The sequence below is a fragment of the Oncorhynchus keta genome, chromosome 25 (assembly GCF_023373465.1).
Source record: "Oncorhynchus keta strain PuntledgeMale-10-30-2019 chromosome 25, Oket_V2, whole genome shotgun sequence".
NCBI classification, from domain to species: domain Eukaryota; kingdom Metazoa; phylum Chordata; class Actinopteri; order Salmoniformes; family Salmonidae; genus Oncorhynchus; species Oncorhynchus keta.
This window is the reverse complement of record NC_068445.1, coordinates 2,228,404-2,248,171: the sequence shown is the minus strand read 5'-3', so window position 1 is coordinate 2,248,171 and position 19,768 is coordinate 2,228,404. Positions and strand designations below refer to the sequence as shown.

Genomic DNA, 19,768 nt, shown 5'->3' with positions numbered 1-19,768 from the left:
TACATATACAGTGGGGCAAAAAAGTATTTAGTCAGCCACCAATTGTGCAAGTTCTCCCACTTAAAAAGATGAGGCCTGTAATTTTCATCATACTTCAACTATGACAGCCAAAATGAGAAAAAAAATATCCAGAAAAATCAAATTGTAGAATTTTTTTATTAATTTATTTGCAAATTATGGTGGAAAATTAGTATTTTCTAGATTTTTTTTCTCATTTTGTCTGTCATAGTTGAAGTGTACCTATGATGAAAATTACTGGCCTCATCTTTTTAAGTGGGAGAACTTGCACAATTGGAGGCTGACTAAATACTTTTTTGCCCCACTGTATAATGAAGGTATTTGTTGGGGTCAATGAAGAGGAGATAAGAACTAGGAGTATGGAAAGTTACTGAGTGAGGAAGGGGGAGTGCAGAAAGTTTACATTCTGTTAAATCATGGTATTGTTAAATCTCATGGCTTCTAAAGAGGGGGGCAACAATCTGGTTTCAGTCTGATAAGGTAGGACAGCCGGAGTGGGGAGGAGTGAGGAATTTGGGCCAAGGTCAGGACAGATGCTGTGAGGAGAAACAGTCAGTCCTGTCACACACATACATTTCCACACCCATGTATGTTCTAGCAGGAGGCTACACCAATGAGAGGAACCAATTAAGTTCCTGACGAGCAACAGAGATGCATTGGCTGTATATAGAAGTGCAAGGAGTTGACTCCGGCTCGTAGGAGGGTATAAATATATGTGTTTGTGTAAACATGTCTTTGTATTTGCAGCTGTTTGACCCAGTGGGGGAATACACTTGGTTTGAGCTTTGTCTTCGTCATCTGTTTGAATTTTGACACTGTGTTTGTTTACAACCTAACAAAGGGAATAGGGTGCCATTTAGGACACGCCCTGTATCTCTCTCCTCTGAATCAACACAGGCCTGTCAGAGGAGTTCAGTGCTGAACATTCTGTTCCACTCAGAGAAATAGAGAGGTAGCTAGGTACACATTATGTACAATGGTTGTCTGGACCGAGGAGTAGCTACGGTGCATTCAGAAAGCATTGACCCCTTGACTTTTTCCAAATCTTGTTACGTTACAGCCTTATTCTAAAATGTTTTAAATATTTTTTTTCCCGTCATCAATCTACACACAATACCCCATAATGATGAAGCAAAAGGAAACCACTTTTTTTTTTTGAAATCTTTGCAAAATTTTAAATCACATTTACATAAGTATTCATACTTTTACTCAGTACTTTGTTGAAGTACCTTTGGCAGCGATTACAGCCTAGAATCTTCTTGTGTATGACGCTACAAGCTTGGCACACTTGTATTTGGGGAGTTTATCCCATTCTTCTCTGCAGAGCCTTTCAAGCTCTGTCAGGTTGGATGGGGAGCATCGCTGCACAGCTATTTTCAGGTCTCTCCAGAGATGTTAGATCGGGTTCAAGTCCGGGCTCTGGCTGGGCCACTCAGGGACATTCAGAGACTTGTCCCGAAGCCACTCATGTGTTGTCTTGGCTGTGTGCTTCGGGTTGTTGTCCTGTTGGAAGGTGAACCTTCGCCCCAGTCTGAGGTAGAGGTCGACCGATTAACCGGAATGGGCGATTAATTAGGGGCGATTTCAAGTTTTCATAACAAATCGGAAATCTGTATTTTTGGGCACAGATTTAAAAAAATATATATATATATTTTTTATATACCTTTATTTAACTAGGCAAGTCAGTTAAGAACACATTCTTATTTTCAATGACGGGTTAGGAACGGTGGGTTAACTGCCTTGTTCAGGGGCAGAACGACAGATTTTCACCTCATCAGCTCGGGGATCCAACCTTACAGATAACTAGTCCAAAGCAATAACGACCTGCCTCTCTCGTTGCACTCCACAAGGAGACTGCCTGTTACGCAAATGCAGTAAGCCAAGGTAAGTTGCTAGCTAGCATTAAACTTATCTTATAAAAAACAATCATCAATCACTAGTTAACTACACATGGTTGATGATATTACTAAATATGATCTAGCATGTCCTGCGTTACATATAATCTGACTGAGCATACAAGTATCTAAGTATCTGACTGAGCGGTGGTAGGCAGAAGCAGGCGCGTAAACATTAATTCAAACAGCACTTTCGTGCGTTTTGCCAGCAGCTCTTCGTTGTGCGTCAAGCATTGCGCTGTTTATGACTTTAAGCCTATCAACTCCCGAGATGAGGTTGGTGTAACCGAAGTGAAATGGCTAGCTAGTTAGTGCGCGCTAATTGCGTTTCAAACGTCACTCGTTCTGAGCCTTGGGGTGGTTGTTTCCCTTGCTCTGCATGGGTAATGCTGCTTCGATGGTGGCTGTTGTCGTTGTGTTGCTGGTTCGAGCCCAGGAAGGAGTGAGGAGAAGGACGGAAGCTATACTGTTACACTGGCAATACTAAAGTGCCTATAAGAACATCCAATAGTCAAAGGTTAATGAAATACAAATGATAGAGGGAAATAGTCTTATAATTACTATAATAGTTTTTTTTAGTTTAGTTTATTTTATTTTTACAGGGACAGTGCACATTAATCAACGTTTCAGTAAGTGCCGGTTTTAGCCAGCCGGCTAATTTTCAACCGCAGTCCCTGGGCAGGTTATTAAAAACAATTACAATATAGACAATAGCACCATAGACATAGCAACATAGCAACATAGGACAAGCAAGACATAGCATACAGACAGAACAAAAAGCAGCAAGACAAAATTCATAAAAGCAACAAAGTGTTTCCACACCTCACAAGCTACAGACAACAGACAACATGGAAAGCGGCAACACACAGCTAGGGACCATGTTCACAAATCTGATTGACCTTTAGCCATGTCTTCAAGCATTTTGTGAAAGTGTGATATGTGGTGCAGTTATGTGTGTCTGATGGCAGTGTATTCCAGACATGGGAAGCTCTCACAGAGAATGCAGATTTACTAAAGGTGCTTTTCCTTAGGGGAACTATACAGTCACCTCTCATGGCAGACCTTGTGGATCTGCTGCCATATGTCTGGGTTTTCTGTTTAACAAAAATATTGAGTGGAGGGGGAGCCAGGCCATTAAGGATCTTGAATACAAGACATGCGTCGGTGTATTGCACAAGATTTTCCCAACTCAAGAGCTCATGTTTTCTAAGGATGTGACAATGATGATGGCTATTGGGCTTCCTATCAAGCACTTTGAGAGCCTGTTTGTAGACAGACTGAATAGGTTTTAATGTTGTACAGCAAGCTTGGGCCCAACTAGTCAAGCAGTATGTTAAGTGGGGGAGTATCATAGATTTGAAGTACAGTTTTGCTACCTCTGTAGTCAAACAATTTCGTATAAATCGGAAATGAGCTAGATTGAATTTAGTTATTTGAATTACCTTTTTCACATGCTTTTTAAAAGAGAGGTTGGAATCAAGTATGATGCCAAGGTACTTAAAATCGGATACCACCTGGAGCTTCTCCCCTGACACATAGACATCTGGCTCAGTAGCATCTGTTGCCCTCTTTGTGAAGAACATGCAAACAGTTTTTTTCACATTGAGATGCAAACACGAGTCACAGAGCCACTTTGTAACCTGGACCATTACAGTAGTGAGTTCTTTTGCAGCTTGTTGTTTGCTCTTTGCATGCACATATATCACTGTATCATCTGCATACATTTGAACTTCAGACCCAGTACATACAGAAGGCAGATCATTAATGTACAGGCTGAACAGGAGGGGCCCCAGTATTGACCCTTGGGGCACGCCCACATCATAGCTACGAGTGGGCGACAGCTCATTGCTCACTCTGACACACTGAGTTCTGCCTTCAAGGTATGATTTCATTCATCTCAAGGCATCAGGGGAAAAGTTGAACTTGGACAATTTTGTGATGAGAATCTCATGGTTAACAGTATCAAAAGCCTTCCTTAGGTCCAGAAACACAGCCCCAACAGCACCCCTTTGTCCATCTTGGACTTCACATTTTCCAGAAGAAAGCAGTTGGCCGTTTCTGTGGAGTGTTTCGCTCTGAAGCCAAACTGCATGGAGTGTAATGTGAAGGGGCTGTTGTTGAGGTGGGCAATCAGTTGTTCTGCTACACACTTTTCAACAACCTTTGACACCACAGGTAGTATACTAATGGGCCTGTAGTTACTCACGTCAGCAGGGTCGCCTGATTTAAAGATGGCCGTTATTATGGCCGACTTCCATACCCTTGGAAACACACCAAGACCAATAGATGTGTTGGTGACCTTAGTAATGGGGCCAATGAGTGACTCTTTGTAGTTTTTAAGAAAGGTAGAGTCCATCCCAAACACATTTTTGGCTTTAGAGTTCTTTAGAGCTAATCACCTTGTTCACCTTTGACTCAGAAACCTCCCTTATGATGAAGACAGGTTGAGCGTCATTCACTAGCACTGAGCCCAAGAAATCAGTGGAGGGGTTCTGTGTCAGTAACCTGACAGAGTCAATAAAGTAGGAATTGAAGGCTGTTGCTATTTCAACTGCATCCTGTGTTAGATTGTTATTCACCATGATTTCTAGTCTTTTTGCAGTGTTACTATGGTCTTTCCCTGTTAACTTTTTTAGATTCTCCCATATCAATTTAGAATTTCCCTTTGCTTCACCAATTATGTTAATAAAAAAGTTTGCCTTGGCCTGTCTGATTTCTTTTATCACCTTATTTCTCAACATGGTAAACCTACGTCTGTCATGCTCTAATTTAGATTTTAGGGCTACAACCTTTTTAATAACTACAACCTAAAACTTCTTACCTGGGAATATTGAAAACTCATGTTAAAAGGAACCACCAGCTTTCACAACCCCCCTTGGGTTGTGCCGTGGCAGAGATCTTTGTGGGCTATACTCGGCCTTGTCTCAGGATGGTAAGTTGGTGGTTGAAAATATCCCTCTAGTGGTGTGGGGGCTGTGCTTTGGCAAAGTGGGTGGGGTTATATCCTTCCTGTTTGGCCCTGTCCGGGGGTGTCCTCGGATGGGGCCACAGTGTCTCCTGACCCCTCCTGTCTCAGCCTCCAGTATTTATGCTGCAGTAGTTTATGTGTCGGGGGGCTAGGGTCAGTTTGTTATATCTGGAGTACTTCTCCTGTCCTATTTGGTGTCCTGTGTGAATTTGTGTGCTCTCTCTAATTCTCTCTTTCTTTCTCTCTCTCGGAGGACCTGAGCCCTAGGACCATGCCCCAGGACTACCTGCCATGATGACTCCTTGCTGTCCCCAGTCCACCTGGCCTTGCTGATGCTCCAGTTTCAACTGTTCTGCCTTATTATTGGACCATGCTGGTCATTTCTGAACATTTGAACATCTTGGCCATGTTCTGTTCTAATCTCCACTTGGCACAGCCAGAAGAGGACTGGCCACCCCACATAGCCTGGTAGGTTTTGGCCTTTCTAGGGAGTTTTTCCTAGCCACCGTGCTTCTACACCTGCATTGCTTGCTGTTTGGGGTTTTAGGCTGGGTTTCTGTACAGCACTTTGAGATATCAGCTGATGTACGAAGGGCACAGACCATACAAACGCTCCACACCGCGTGGCCGCGGCCACCCTAATCTGGTGGTCCCAGCGCGCACGACCCACGTGGAGTTCCAGGTCTCCGGTAGCCTCTGGAACTGCCGATCTGCGGCCAACAAGGCAGAGTTCATCTCAGCCTATGCCTCCCTCCAGTCCCTCGACTTCTTGGCACTGACGGAAACATGGATCACCACAGATAACACTGCTACTCCTACTGCTCTCTCTTCGTCCGCCCACGTGTTCTCGCACACCCTGAGAGCTTCTGGTCAGCGGGGTGGTGGCACTGGGATCCTCATCTCTCCCAAGTGGTCATTCTCTCTTTCTCCCCTTACCCATCTGTCTATCGCCTCCTTTGAATTTCATGCTGTCACAGTTACCAGCCCTTTCAAGCTTAACATCCTTATCATTTATCGCCCTCCAGGTCCCCTCGGAGAGTTCATCAATGAGCTTGATGCCTTGATAAGCTCCTTTCCTGAGGACGGCTCACCTCTCACAGTTCTGGGCGACTTTAACCTCCCCACGTCTACCTTTGACTCATTCCTCTCTGCCTCCTTCTTTCCACTCCTCTCCTCTTTTGACCTCACCCTCCCCCCCTACTCACAAGGCAGGCAATACGCTCGACCTCATCTTTACTAGATGCTGTTCTTCCACTAACCTCATTGCAACTCCCCTCCAAGTCTCCGACCACTACCTTGTATCCTTTTCCCTCTCGCTCTCATCCAACACTTCCCACACTGCCCCTACTCGGATGGTATCGCGCCGTCCCAACCTTCGCTCTCTCTCCCCCGCTACTCTCTCCTCTTCCATCCTATCATCTCTTCCCATTATTATATCTCTTCCCTCTGCTCAAACCTTCTCCAACCTATCTCCTGATTCTGCCTCCTCAACCCTCCTCTCCTCCCTTTCTGCATCCTTTGACTCTCTATGTCCCCTATCTTCCAGGCCGGCTCGGTCCTCCCCTCCCGCTCCGTGGCTCGACGACTCATTGCGAGCTCACAGAACAGGGCTCCGGGCAGCCGAGCGGAAATGGAGGAAAACTCGCCTCCCTGCGGACCTGGCATCTTTTCACTCCCTCCTCTCTACATTTTCCTCCTCTGTCTCTGCTGCTAAAGCCACTTTCTACCACTCTAAATTCCAAGCATCTGCCTCTAACCCTAGGAAGCTCTTTGCCACCTTCTCCTCCCTCCTGAATCCTCCCCCCCCCTCCTCCCTCTCTGCAGATGACTTCGTCAACCATTTTGAAAAGAAGGTCAACGACATCCGATCCTCGTTTGCTAAGTCAAACGACACCACTGGTTCTGCTCACACTGCCCTACCCTGTGCTCTGACCTCTTTCTCCCTCTCTCTCCAGATGAAATCTCGCGTCTTGTGACGGCCGGCCGCCCAACAACCTGCCCGCTCGACCCTATCCCCTCCTCTCTTCTCCAGACCATTTCCGGAGACCTTCTCCCTTACCTCACCTCGCTCATCAACTCATCCCTGACCACTGGCTACGTCCCTTCCGTCTTCAAGAGAGTGAGAGTTGCACCCCTTCTGAAAAAACCTACACTCGATCCCTCCGATGTCAACAACTACAGACCAGTATCCCTTCTTTCTTTTCTCTCCAAAACTCTTGAACGTGCCGTCCTTGGCCAGCTCTCCCGCTATCTCTCTCAGAATGACCTTCTTGATCCAAATCAGTCAGGTTTCAAGACTAGTCATTCAACTGAGACTGCTCTTCTCTGTATCACGGAGGCGCTCCGCACTGCTAAAGCTAACTCTCTCTCCTCTGCTCTCATCCTTCTAGACCTATCGGCTGCCTTCGATACTGTGAACCATCAGATCCTCCTCTCCACCCTCTCTGAGTTGGGCATCTCCGGCGCGGCCCACGCTTGGATTGCGTCCTACCTGACAGGTCGCTCCTACCAGGTGGCGTGGCGAGAATCTGTCTCCTCACCACGCGCTCTCACCACTGGTGTCCCCCAGGGCTCTGTTCTAGGCCCTCTCCTATTCTCGCTATACACCAAGTCACTTGGCTCTGTCATAACCTCACATGGTCTCTCCTATCATTGCTATGCAGACGACACACAATTAATCTTCTCCTTTCCCCCTTCTGATGACCAGGTGGCGAATCGCATCTCTGCATGTCTGGCAGACATATCAGTGTGGATGACGGATCACCACCTCAAGCTGAACCTCGGCAAGACGGAGCTGCTCTTCCTCCCGGGAAGGACTGCCCGTTCCATGATCTCGCCATCACGGTTGACAACTCCATTGTGTCCTCCTCCCAGAGCGCTAAGAACCTTGGCGTGATCCTGGACAACACCCTGTCGTTCTCAACTAACATCAAGGCGGTGGCCCGTTCCTGTAGGTTCATGCTATACAACATCCGCAGAGTACGACCCTGCCTCACACAGGAAGCGGCGCAGGTCCTAATCCAGGCACTTGTCATCTCCCGTCTGGATTACTGCAACTCGCTGTTGGCTGGGCTCCCTGCCTGTGCCATTAAACCCCTACAACTCATCCAGAACGCCGCAGCCCGTCTGGTGTTCAACCTTCCCAAGTTCTCTCACGTCACCCCGCTCCTCCGCTCTCTCCACTGGCTTCCAGTTGAAGCTCGCATCCGCTACAAGACCATGGTGCTTGCCTACGGAGCTGTGAGGGGAACGGCACCTCAGTACCTCCAGGCTCTGATCAGGCCCTACACCCAAACAAGGGCACTGCGTTCATCCACCTCTGGCCTGCTCGCCTCCCTACCACTGAGGAAGTACAGTTCCCGCTCAGCCCAGTCAAAACTGTTCGCTGCTCTGGCTCCCCAATGGTGGAACAAACTCCCTCACGACGCCAGGACAGCGGAGTCAATCACCACCTTCCGGAGACACCTGAAACCCCACCTCTTTAAGGAATACCTAGGATAGGATAAAGTAATCCTTCTCACCCCCCCCCCCTTAAAAGATTTAGATGCACTATTGTAAAGTGGCTGTTCCACTGGATGTCATAAGGTGAATGCACCAATTTGTAAGTCGCTCTGGATAAGAGCGTCTGCTAAATGACTTAAATGTAATGTAATGTAATGGCTATATAAATACATTTGATTTGATTTGATATGTTCTTATGTCCTGAGCAAGGAACTGAAACGTTAGCTTTCTTACATAGCACATATTGCACTTTTACTTTCTTCTCCAACACTTTGTTTTTGCATTATTGAAACCAAATTGAAGATGTTTCATTATTTTACTTGAGGCTAAATTTATTTTATTTATGTACTGTATTATATTAAGTTAAAATAAGGTGTTCATTCAGTATTGTTGTAATTGTCATTATTACAAATAAATAAATAAAAATTGGCAGATTAATCGGTATCGGCTTTTTGGTCCTCCAATAATCGGTATCGTGTTGAAAAATCATAAATCGGTCGACCTCTAGTCTGAGGTCCTGAGTGCTCTGGAGCAGGTTGTAATCAAGGATCTCTCTGTACTTTGCTCTGTTCATCTGTCCCTCGATCCTGACTAGTCTCCCAGTCCCTGCCGCTGAAAAACATCCCCACAGCATGATGCTACCACCACCATGCTTCACAGTAGAGATGGTGCCAGGTTTCCTCCAGACGTGATGCTTGGCATTCAGGCCAAAGAGTTCAATCTTGGTTTCATCAGACCAGAGAATCTTGTTTCTCATGGTCTGAGAGTCTTTGTGCCTTTTGGCAAATTCCAAGTGGGCTGTCATGTGCCTTTTACTGAGGAGTGGCTTCAGTCTGGCTACTCTATCATAACGGCCTGATTGGTGGAGTGCTGCAACACTCAAGGGGTTTAAGGGGAATGATTTAAATGTCTTGGAATGGTCTAGTCAAAGCCCAGACCTCAATCCATTTGAAAATCTGTGGTATGACTTAAATATTGCTGTACACCAGCATGAACCCATCCATCAAAAATCCCTGTGGCTAGATGTGTGAAGCTTATAGAGACATATCCAATGAGCTGTAATTGCTGCAAAAGGTGGCTCTACAAAGTATTCACTTTGTTTGTCTTATTTATTGTTTGTTTCACAATAACAAATATTTAGCATCTTCAAAGTGGTAGGCACGTTGTATAAATCAAATGATACAAACCCCCCCAAAATATATTTTAATTCCAGGTTGTAAGGAAACAAAATAGGAAAAATGCCAAGGGGGGTGAATACTTTTGCGAGGCACTGTATATACAGGCGTGCGCCTTTCCAAATCATGTCCAACCAATTGAATTTGCCACAGGTGGACTCCAGTCAAGTTGTAGAAACATCTCAAGGATGATCAAAGGAAACAGGATGCACCTGAGCTCAATTTCGAGTCTCAAAGCAAAGGGTCTGAATACTTTCCGAATGCACTGTGTGTGAATAGACGTTTGGACATGAGAGAACGAGGGCAGGCTGAATGGAACAGGGAGAACGAAGTTGTGTCCCAAATGACACCCCATTCCCCATACAGTGCATCACTTTGGACCAGGATCCAAAGGGCACTATGTAGGTATTGGGGTGCCATTTGGAACACAACCTTGCTCTTCCTGTTCCATTCAGCCTGCCCTCGTTCCCTCATGTCCGAACAAGGTCTATTCACATAGCTACTCTGAACTCCTCTGACAGGCCTGTGTTGGTTCAGAGGAGAGACATACAAGGTTTTTTTCCTGCTTCCTAATAGGAATCGTCCCAGGTTATTCCTTCTTTTCACTCTAGCATCCATACAACCTGATTTTTATCCTGACAAAGGCGTGAACGTTTGATGTCCAAGTCAGCTGTTGCAACTAACACATTTCTTCCATACTCTGATGATGGGTAAGGGAGGCCAGATGTGTAGTTGACACACAGAATACTCTATAGCTGGCCTGTCTCAGCCCAACTATGCACAATCCACTGCGTAAGAGCAGCATAGATGCTTTTTTTTCTCACGACTTCACGCAGAGCACAGCACTGCCCATTGGTATTTTGGCTACACTCCTGCTCACAGCCTGAGCCATCTCTTTCCCCTGTCTACACCGTGCTGCCCCGAGATCAGATCTCTGGGTCTGGGCCCGGCCAGGACAAAGCTCCCCTTCCACTGGGCCCTCGCTGGGCTACTAGTGTTACAGTGTTCCACCACAATAATAAAGCAGTACAATAAATCAGTCCATTGTCACATGAATCTCCCAGAATGCTTATCCCAAAAACAAAACAGACAGGGAAATCATTCAATTTGATTACTGGGTAACTTAGATCGAGTTAGGTTATGAAAGCGCGTCTCTAGCACTAGCTATAGACGGACGATAATGCAGTCATTTCCATTTATGCAAAGCAGAGAATCATCAAAGTCTACACAAGGCAACAGAGTTGATGCATGTGACTTGGTGCAAGGATATGTTCATACACGCACCACCACCACACAGAAACATGCACAAAGAGGCATCTTAATATGGGTAGAATGCTGTATCGTTTGGAAATGCACTACAATTGTCGTTTATTTATGTCTCCGCCTTACATGTAGGACAGGAGTTTTTCCCTAGCACTAAGGACTACGCTTTTTCTGGTCAGGTCACATGGTTAGGAAAAAATCCTGGGCCCTGACTCATGAAGCATCTTAAGAGTGCTGATCTAGGATACATTTTGCATTTCAGATAATGAATACAACACGGACAGCTGGGACCTGATCCTAGACCAGAACTCCTACTCTGATGCTTCATGAATACTGATCCCGAGCTAGCTGTTCCCTTCTAACTGCAGCCCACTTTAACTATAGTCTCACCTTATGGGAGTAGTGTGGGTCAACGATTCTGGCCAGGCCAAAGTCGCCGATCTTGAGCAGTAACTGGTCTGTGTTGAGGAAGATGTTGGCTGGTTTGAGGTCGCGGTGCAGCACGTTGGCTGAGTGGATGAACTTAAGTCCTCGAAGGAGCTGGTAGAAGAGCAGAGTGGTGTGCCCGCTAGGAAGTGGCCCCTGCTCCAGCAGGTGAGCTAGGTCCATCTCCATGCACTCCTGGACGATGTACAGGGCGCTCAGCTGAGCTGGGTCGTGATGAAGCGGGCGGCCATAGGGGCCCAACACCTCGTGCACGCGCACCACGTTCTCGTGCTGCAGGCGGCGCGTGATCTTGACCTCCCGCAGGGCGTGCTTCACGCTGACCAGGTCACGCATCACCAGCTTCTTCACAGCCACCCGTTGGCCGCTGCGCTTGTCCACAGCGGACAGAACCAGACCAGTGGTCCCGCTGCCCAGGGGCTGGGGGTCTATGAAGATATCCCCCAGGTCAAAGCCGTGGAGGAACAGTGGGGAGTCCTGTTTGGCCATGGCTCCTGTGACCTCCACCAGTTATTGCATGACGAGGTAAAAAAAATCTGAAAGGATGGTACATGATTTGACAAAGCAAATAAAAGGAACTAGAGTCATACATAAACATAAGTAAATAATCCCATCTGTAAAATGGTCATTATTTCAAATAGAAATGTGTTTTATAATAGCAGAGATCAACATGCTTGGATTTGATTGCTTTTCCTGGAATAGGCTCCATAGAATTTCAAGTGTTTCACTCTTCAACAAAGTGAATATAACAATGTGTACAGTAGTCAAGCTTGTTCCATCTACCTCAGGTATCAGAGATAGTAGAGCAGGTGATGAGACAACTCTACACCCCGGTGCAGGGCAAGTGTTGCCATAGCAACGCCCCAACTGTGCCTGCTACAGATAGAAGCATGGGATGGCAGAGGCAGACACTCAGGACTGGTTTCTAATCCTAGCTGAGCGATCCCAGCTCAACTCTCCCTGGGGAAATGAGCCGAGAGTTACATTCACAGAGATTCTAGTGGATCTCGCTCCTTCCATAGCAGTCTATCAGTCAGTTAGTGACCCGCCCACTCAGTCCTCCCCTGGCCGATATTCCCAAACTTCCCACTCAATCCCGGTTTTGTGGCATTGAGTTCATGAGTGTCCATGGAATCCCTCAGCCTGTGGCTAGAGCTGTAGCCTGGCCCTGCCTCCCCCTGGACTCTGCATACTGCCGTTTGCCACCATTGCCACCTGCTGCTTCTGCGACAGAGGGGGGAGATGAAACAAGTTATGCATGAAATACAAAGATGATATCCTACCTGCTGCATTTTAATGTGGACTGCATGGTGATAACACACAATTCACTTTTTTTGCCTCACATTCACACAGAACTCCTACTTGGTGTCATGTTATCCCTACCTAATATAATAGATGCAAGGAACAGATAGCTTATGTATAGGCCTACCTGATGCTTATATGGGATGTCAGAGCCCCTCTATTGCATACCATAGTCTAGTGGAAGAACAATCTAGACATCACCACATTCTAATGACTATTTTTAACATTAAAATGAATTAATGGTTAAGATATATAATTATAACAAGGTGTACTAGGCAATTACAAAAGTATGTGGACACCCCTTCAAATTAGTGGATTCAACTATTTCCGCGACACCCGTTGCTGACAGGTGTATAAAGCATACAGCCATGCAATCTCCATAGACAAACATTGGCAGTAGAATGGCTTTACTGAAGAGCTCAGTGACTTTCAACGTGGCACCGTCATAGGATGCCACCTTACCAACTAGTCAGTTTGTCAAATTCCTGCCCTGCTATAGCTGCCCCAGTCAACTGTAAGTGCTGTTATTGTGAAGTGGAAACATCTAGGAGCAACAATGGCTCAGCCGCAAAGTGGTAGGCCACACAAGCTCACAGAACGGGACCGTCAAGTGCTGATGCACGTAACAAAATTGTCTGTCCCGGGTTGCAACACTAACTACAGAGTTCCAAACTTCCCTCTGGAAGCAACATCGGCACAACAACTGTTCATCGGGAGCTTCATGAAATATGTTTCCATGGCCGAGCATCCGCACACAAGCCTAAGATCACCATGCCGCAATGCCAAGCATCGGCTGGAGTGGTAGAAAGCTCGCAGCCATTGGTCTCTGGAGCAGTGGAAACGCATTCTCTGGAGTGATGAATCATGCTTCACCATCTGGTTTGGTGGACAAATCTGTGGACAAATCTGGTTTGGTGGATGCCAGAAGAACGCTACCTGCCCCAATGCATAGCGCCAACTATAAAGTTTGATGGGCGAGGAATAATGGTCTGGGCCTGTTTTACATGGTTCGGGCTAAGCCCCTTAGTTCATTCTAGACGATTCTGTGCTACCAACTTTATGGCAACAGTTTGGGGAAGCCCCTTTACTGTTTCAGTATGACAACGCCCCCGTGCACAATGCCAGGTCCATACAGAAATGACCTCAACTCCATCAAACACCTTTTGGGATTAATTGGAACCGACTGTGAGCCAGGCCTAATTGCCCAACATCAGTGCCCGACCTCACTAATACTCTTGTGGCTGAACGGAAGCAAGTCCCTGCAGCAATGATCCAACATTTAGTGGAAAGCCTTCCCAGAAGAGTGGAAGCTGTTGGCAGCAAGTGGGAGAACAACTGCCTATCAATGCCCATTTTGGAATGAGATGTTCGACGAGAAGGTGTCCACATACTTTTGGTCATGTAGTGTATTTTCGGTGGTTATAGGCTAGGCTACTGTAGCACAATGCATCATTGTGTGTGTTGGTGTCGGCTAGTGTCACGCCCTTATCGCAACAAGAAACATTCAAAACCTCGAAAGGTGAAAAGATTCAGTAAAAGTGTCATTCCCAAATGTCTTGGGACGTGAAAACCTCTGATGAACATGGCCAGTGGCCAGCCTTTTGCTCAGTGAGCGTGGCGTTATCTTTATCTATCGGCCCATCCATTGAAAACTAGAAAGGCACAAGCAAGATATCACAACACAGCGAGAGCACTCACCACACAGCATATGCTAGGATGAACATCGCAGACTGTCGCAAGAGATGGGAAGGGGAAAAAAATAATCTATGCGTGTTTTCGACAATAATCCTAGTCTATTTGACTGTTAAAAAGAAAGTATGGAATCGTTCAACGGGACTGTGCCCAAGATTGTGGTTACTGTAGGTATCCGCTAATTGCAAAAAAAAAGTATTTATTTAGGAATAGGATACGAGGATATCTGTTCCGGTAGTCTGCGCACAGGCTGGTGAAGGCTACACTGTGAATTATTGAGTGCTGCTCTCTTCCTTTCGATACTTCCCACACCGAGCGTTGCAACCTCTTCTAAAACACAAACTCCACCACGGCGCCCCCCGGTATGACGTCACGTTCGCAGCTGTCAACCACTGTCTCTGACACCTGCTGAAGCGCCATCCCACAGCCCTAGCAGAAAAACCTCTTCTCTGATATAGCCTAGCTATATCTAACAAAATATAATTACGAAATGGTTTATGTTTGCACGCTATGCAATGGCTATGTGTAATCCTTAATTCAAACCCAATTCCACCAAGAACAGAAGTGTCACTCATGGTTCTCATATGATCTCACTTAGATTACAGCCCTTCAGTCCACCATTCAGTTATACCAGGAAGGAACACAAGTCCAGAATGTAACTGAATAACTTTCCTAATATTGAGTTACAACCCCTTTTGCTCCCAGAACAGCCTCAATTCGTTGGGGCATGGACTCTACAAAGTGTTGAAAGCATTTCACAGGGATGTTGGCCCATGTTTACTCCAACGCTTACCACAGGTTAAATGGGAAACTGTTGAGCGTGAAAAACCATCATCGTTGCAGTTCTTGACCAACTTATGCCGGTGCGCCTGGCACCTACATCTTGTGTCTTGCCCATTAACCCTCTAAATGGCACACACACAATCCATGTATCAAGGCTTAAAAATCCTTCTTTAACCAGCCTCCTCTTCATTTACACTGATTGACGTGGATTTAACAGGTGACATCAATGTGGGATCATAGCTTTCACCTGGTCAGTCTCATTTAAAGAGCAGGTGTTCCTAATGTTTTGTATACTGGATTTCATCTTAAGGACATCATGAGTTGAGCATCTAGAGTGACCTACTGGTCTCATAAGGACAAGAAATAGAGGCCCTAGCCCCATCCACTCTGTCAAGGGAGAGGGGGGAGTTTTCCCTAGGTACAGATTTAGAATCAGCTTCCCCTCCCCAATCCTACTCTAAACATTAGTCAAGAAAACACTTAACTGACCCAAGATCGGTGTCAAGAGACAACTTCACCCTACACCCGTTCTTTGGGCTGCCGAAACCCCTCAACAGCTGCCTCACAGTGGACGTTGGGAGCCCAGATTATCAATGGGGTGGGGAGGAGCTCTCATGGAGGGAGTCGTCATGGAGGTGAGGTGTCTTCCAATCTCAGTGGAGGGGAATCCTGAGAGCAGTCAGTGCGCTACTAACCACGTTTTCACGGACACTGAACATCTCGCTCCCCTTAAAACGTATATGTCATATAGGGAAATATGAAAAATATGTTATAGGCCTGTAGGATACACTCCTTATTAGATTGTAGCGGCACCCAGAGTATACCTACAAGAGTTACCTTGTTAATTAAACTATGTAGTTCAAGTTTTTTTTTTCAAAAGTGCAATTAACTTTAAAGTACTTACCACTTTCCTTAGAAAACACTGGTAAGAACGTTAACATTTCATATAGCTACATATGTTACAATGTAATTAGTGTGCTTTCTTAAGACAGCTAAAGCAAGTACACTTTTTCTTCAGGAAACATACCTTTTCTACTTACCTTATTCCCCTACCTTGGAGTAATGCCTATGCAATGTTATGTTTTGTCAAACGTACACAGATCCTGTTGTACAACAGTATTCTACTAGTGTGGTGTGCCTTTTTTGAGGGATTTTGCATTTACAACTAATTAAAGTGAAACATTTCCATGTCGCGCTCTCTCTCTCACTCTCACTCCTGGTCTCTGAGCAGGTTCCTCTTCCTAATGATGTCCAATTACTGTTTGTTTCTGGTGTTTGTATGAGCCTAAAAGGGGCTGAGAAATCACTTGCTCCAACAGAATCACAAAAAGAAATGTCCAACTGCTCATGAGCATATAGACAAAATTAGGATTGTGCATGCACAATTGATGGTTCCCAACATTTCATCCAGTATAGTTTTTTACATTACACATTCCCATTTCTGCGGTATAGTTGATGACCATTGCTATGCACGCTAAGAAGCCAACCTTACTGAAGCATAAATCACTCGTTGCCCTATCCGTCTGTGCTGGCACAAATCTACTACTCACTGGAATCCTCTCAGGATCCTTCGCTCTTGACCCGTCCTCTATTTTCTTAAATGCCTCAGCATATGACACCTTCTGCACAACTCTTAACACTGGCCACTTCAAACTGCCTCACTTGCACCGGACACTTCCAATCCCCAGCAACATGGGCACCCCTACAGTTGACCCACCCAACTTTATACACAATCCTCTGTCCAATGCCCTCCTGCACACTTCCCACATCTTGGAATCTCCCCCCTAAACACTACGGCAACATGACCATAAACGTTGCACCTGAAACAGAACAGTGGAGTCTGCACAAAAGCTCTAACAGGATAACTGATATATGCTAACATGACATAGTCCTTTTGAGTCAGAGACTCTACCAGACAAAACAGTGACACCTCTGTTTCACCACGCTCCCCCAGGGTCTGCGTCGCACCAAACGACGGGCGTCACAAACACCAGGAATTTTACATTTCAATCACTCCACCTCCACACTACCCTAGAAATCACTCCATTCAATGGTGCCCTGTTCCTAGGAGCAAAGCAAGAAACAGATCTTGACCCAAGTTACATGACGCCTGCTCACTCAGGTCAGAAGAAACAAACATCACATGTCCACGACAGTTACCGTCACTGATTCAACTGCACCAAACTCCTTTCCCACACACCCTGAAACCACAAATGGATCCATCAAAAGGCAAGTGTCCACCTTCTCCAAAAATGTCACTCCTATTTGTCCAGATTCTTCTTTATCATGTCTGGTGAGCCAGGCCTAATTCCTCAACACAAATCTTCCCAATACACTAGACTCTTCTTCCTCGTGGTCCATAACCACGTCTATCTGTTCACCCCGCTCTGGACGCGCCTTCATCCACTGCATTGCTCGCAGAGCACACATTGATGGCATTTCTCCAAAACCCAACTTCTGTTCCTTGGCACAATTTACAAGTCTGGCTCTCTCAGACATGTCCATGCTTCCTTCACCTCACCTCACTCTCTATGAACAGTGGCCACTCCAGTGTGGCTCGGTCCACGACACCATCTTTACCCATAACCCCTTAAAATGCTGTCCTACAAGTAAACCCAAACGGTGGCCACCAGGTGTCACAATAGCAGTAAAGGGATGTTCCATGCAAATAAACAGCTTCTCGAGGACAAACCATTCTATATTTTCTTTTATACATACAAAATGTCTCTTAAAACACAGACCCCATCATTGTGACAGCATGAAGCTAAACAATAAAACAACTTTAGTTTTAATAAGTAGCTCAAAAGAAAATGACATAATATACTATACACAGTGTACTGACTTTGTGTGAGTTATTCGTATGCAAGTGCATGTATTGATCTTCATGTACGAACGAGGGATTGAGTGTCTCTTCGTGTAGATGTGCACGATTGATCTTTACGTAAAAACGTGTGCATGGTATAAGTGTGTTCTTGAGCTGAAAGGAAAAAAGAAAGGTTAAGACTGGAACTGTCATGCCTGCTCCCGCTCTCCCTCCTTGGCGCTCCAGGGCGCCAGGCTACCCAGCATTACGCTCTCCTGCCGCCATAATTACGCACACCTGCCTGCCTAGTCACGTGCATCAACGATTCATTGGACTCACCTGGACTCAATCACCTGTGTTGTTACCTCCACTATATCTGTCTGTTCCCCAGCTCTGTTCCCCGCTTCAGCATTATTGTTCCCCTTGTTCTGACGCTGCTCCTGTCTTGTTCCATGTCCGTTCATTAAATGTTCAACTCCCCGTACATGCTTCTCATCTCTAGTGTCGGTTCTTACAGGAACAGACAAACTGGTGTGCCAGGTCAGTCATGTAGTTGTTCAATGTCTTAAAGTCTTTCAATCAAGTCTTAGTTCTAGTAAGTGTTCTTTGGTACAGGATGGTTGCTTCTTCTGGCATTAACTTCCTGTTCCATCTTTAATTCTCTCTTATTCTAAGACTTTCCTTGTTTTTGCTTTGGGTTTGACTTGTATGTGGAGCTGTCTCTTCTGACATCCACATTCCTGCTTATCTTTAGCAATTGAACTCCTTTGTTCTGGTTTGTTCAGAATTATTTTTCCATTCCTTACCCAGCTTAGGTGGGTTATTTTTGTTTTCGTGGATGTCTGTGTGAAATGAGGTGAAATTGAGTTTGACTAAAGGCGTAGGTCGTTCCTTCTCCTGTGAGGAAGACTAGACCAATGCTCTGAGCATTGGGTTTCAGTAAAACAGCATCTGTCAGACTTCTGTTACATTGACTCCAATGCTTGACATCAGAAGTTTCTTCGCTGGTACCAACACGGATTGCCAGCATCTTTTTAATGCACCCTTGAACTCCCAGGGCACTGTCAGCGGGAGGGTGTTCTTTGTCCAAGGATACATCCTTGGTTCCTTCTGTCTCAGGAATGGAGGCCAATACAGCTTGGCTGTTACATCCTATGTTCACTAGGGACATCTCTGTCCTTAGCCACGTCTTTCATTCTGCAGAGTGTTAGGCCAGTGTCAATGGTGCTGCTGAACGGTTTCTCCTGGTCCACAGTGTGTTCCTACAGCGTTCAACGACTTCTTCAAAGCTTCTGCACAAACCCTGTCAGAGCTTCCTGCATGATGAAAAGTGTGTGTGAACAACTGTGTTTACGTTTGAGGTTTGAACCTTTGAGTGTGTGTGACTGTCACCGGCCCTTTTTGCCGTTCCATGGCCAACTTTTCTTTCCTAGCTTGCAATTCCGCATGCTCCTTTTCCAATGCGTGTTTTTGCTTCAGCTTACATTTGAGATATAAACTCAGCAACAAAAGAAACATCCTCTCAGTCAACTGCGTTTTATTTTCAGCAAACTTAACCTCTTGAACCTCTGGGGGCAGTATTCAATTTTTGGATGAAAAACGTTCCCGTTTTAAACAAGATATTTTGTCACGAAAAGATGCTCGACTATGCATATAATTGACAGCTTTGGAAAGAAAACACTCTGACGTTTCCAAAACGGCAAAGATATTGTCTGTGAGTGCCACAGAACTAATGCTACAGGCGAAACCAAGATTACATTTCATACAGGAAGTGAGCCAGATTTTTGAGGCGCTGTGTTCCAATGTCTCCTTATATGGCTGTGAATGCGCAAGGAGAGAGCCTACACTTTCTGTCGTTTCCCCAAGGTGTTTGCAGCATTGTGACGTATTTGTAGGCATATCATTGGAAAATTGACCATAAGAG

General features: G+C 45.7%; 1 protein-coding gene across 2 annotated transcripts in view; it reads right to left on the bottom strand.

Annotated features, from left to right (window-relative positions):
* The window catches only part of LOC118358004 (mitogen-activated protein kinase 4), a 33,244-nt gene extending 18,059 nt beyond the window's left edge, over positions 1–15,185 (bottom strand). Inside the window, exons 1-3 of one of the 2 annotated variants that reach the window (XM_052478486.1) lie at positions 15,052–15,185; positions 12,048–12,488; positions 11,211–11,800 (exon numbers count right to left, since the gene is read on the bottom strand). In XM_052478486.1, coding sequence (XP_052334446.1) covers positions 11,211–11,753 — 543 coding nt within the window. In that variant the 5' untranslated portion in view covers positions 11,754–11,800; positions 12,048–12,488; positions 15,052–15,185. Of the gene's footprint in view, positions 1–11,210; positions 11,801–12,047; positions 12,489–14,264; positions 15,013–15,051 lie in introns of those variants that run through there. The other variant, XM_035735349.2, reaches the window with a different exon arrangement.
* Between the last annotated feature and the right edge of the window lie 4,583 nt (positions 15,186–19,768).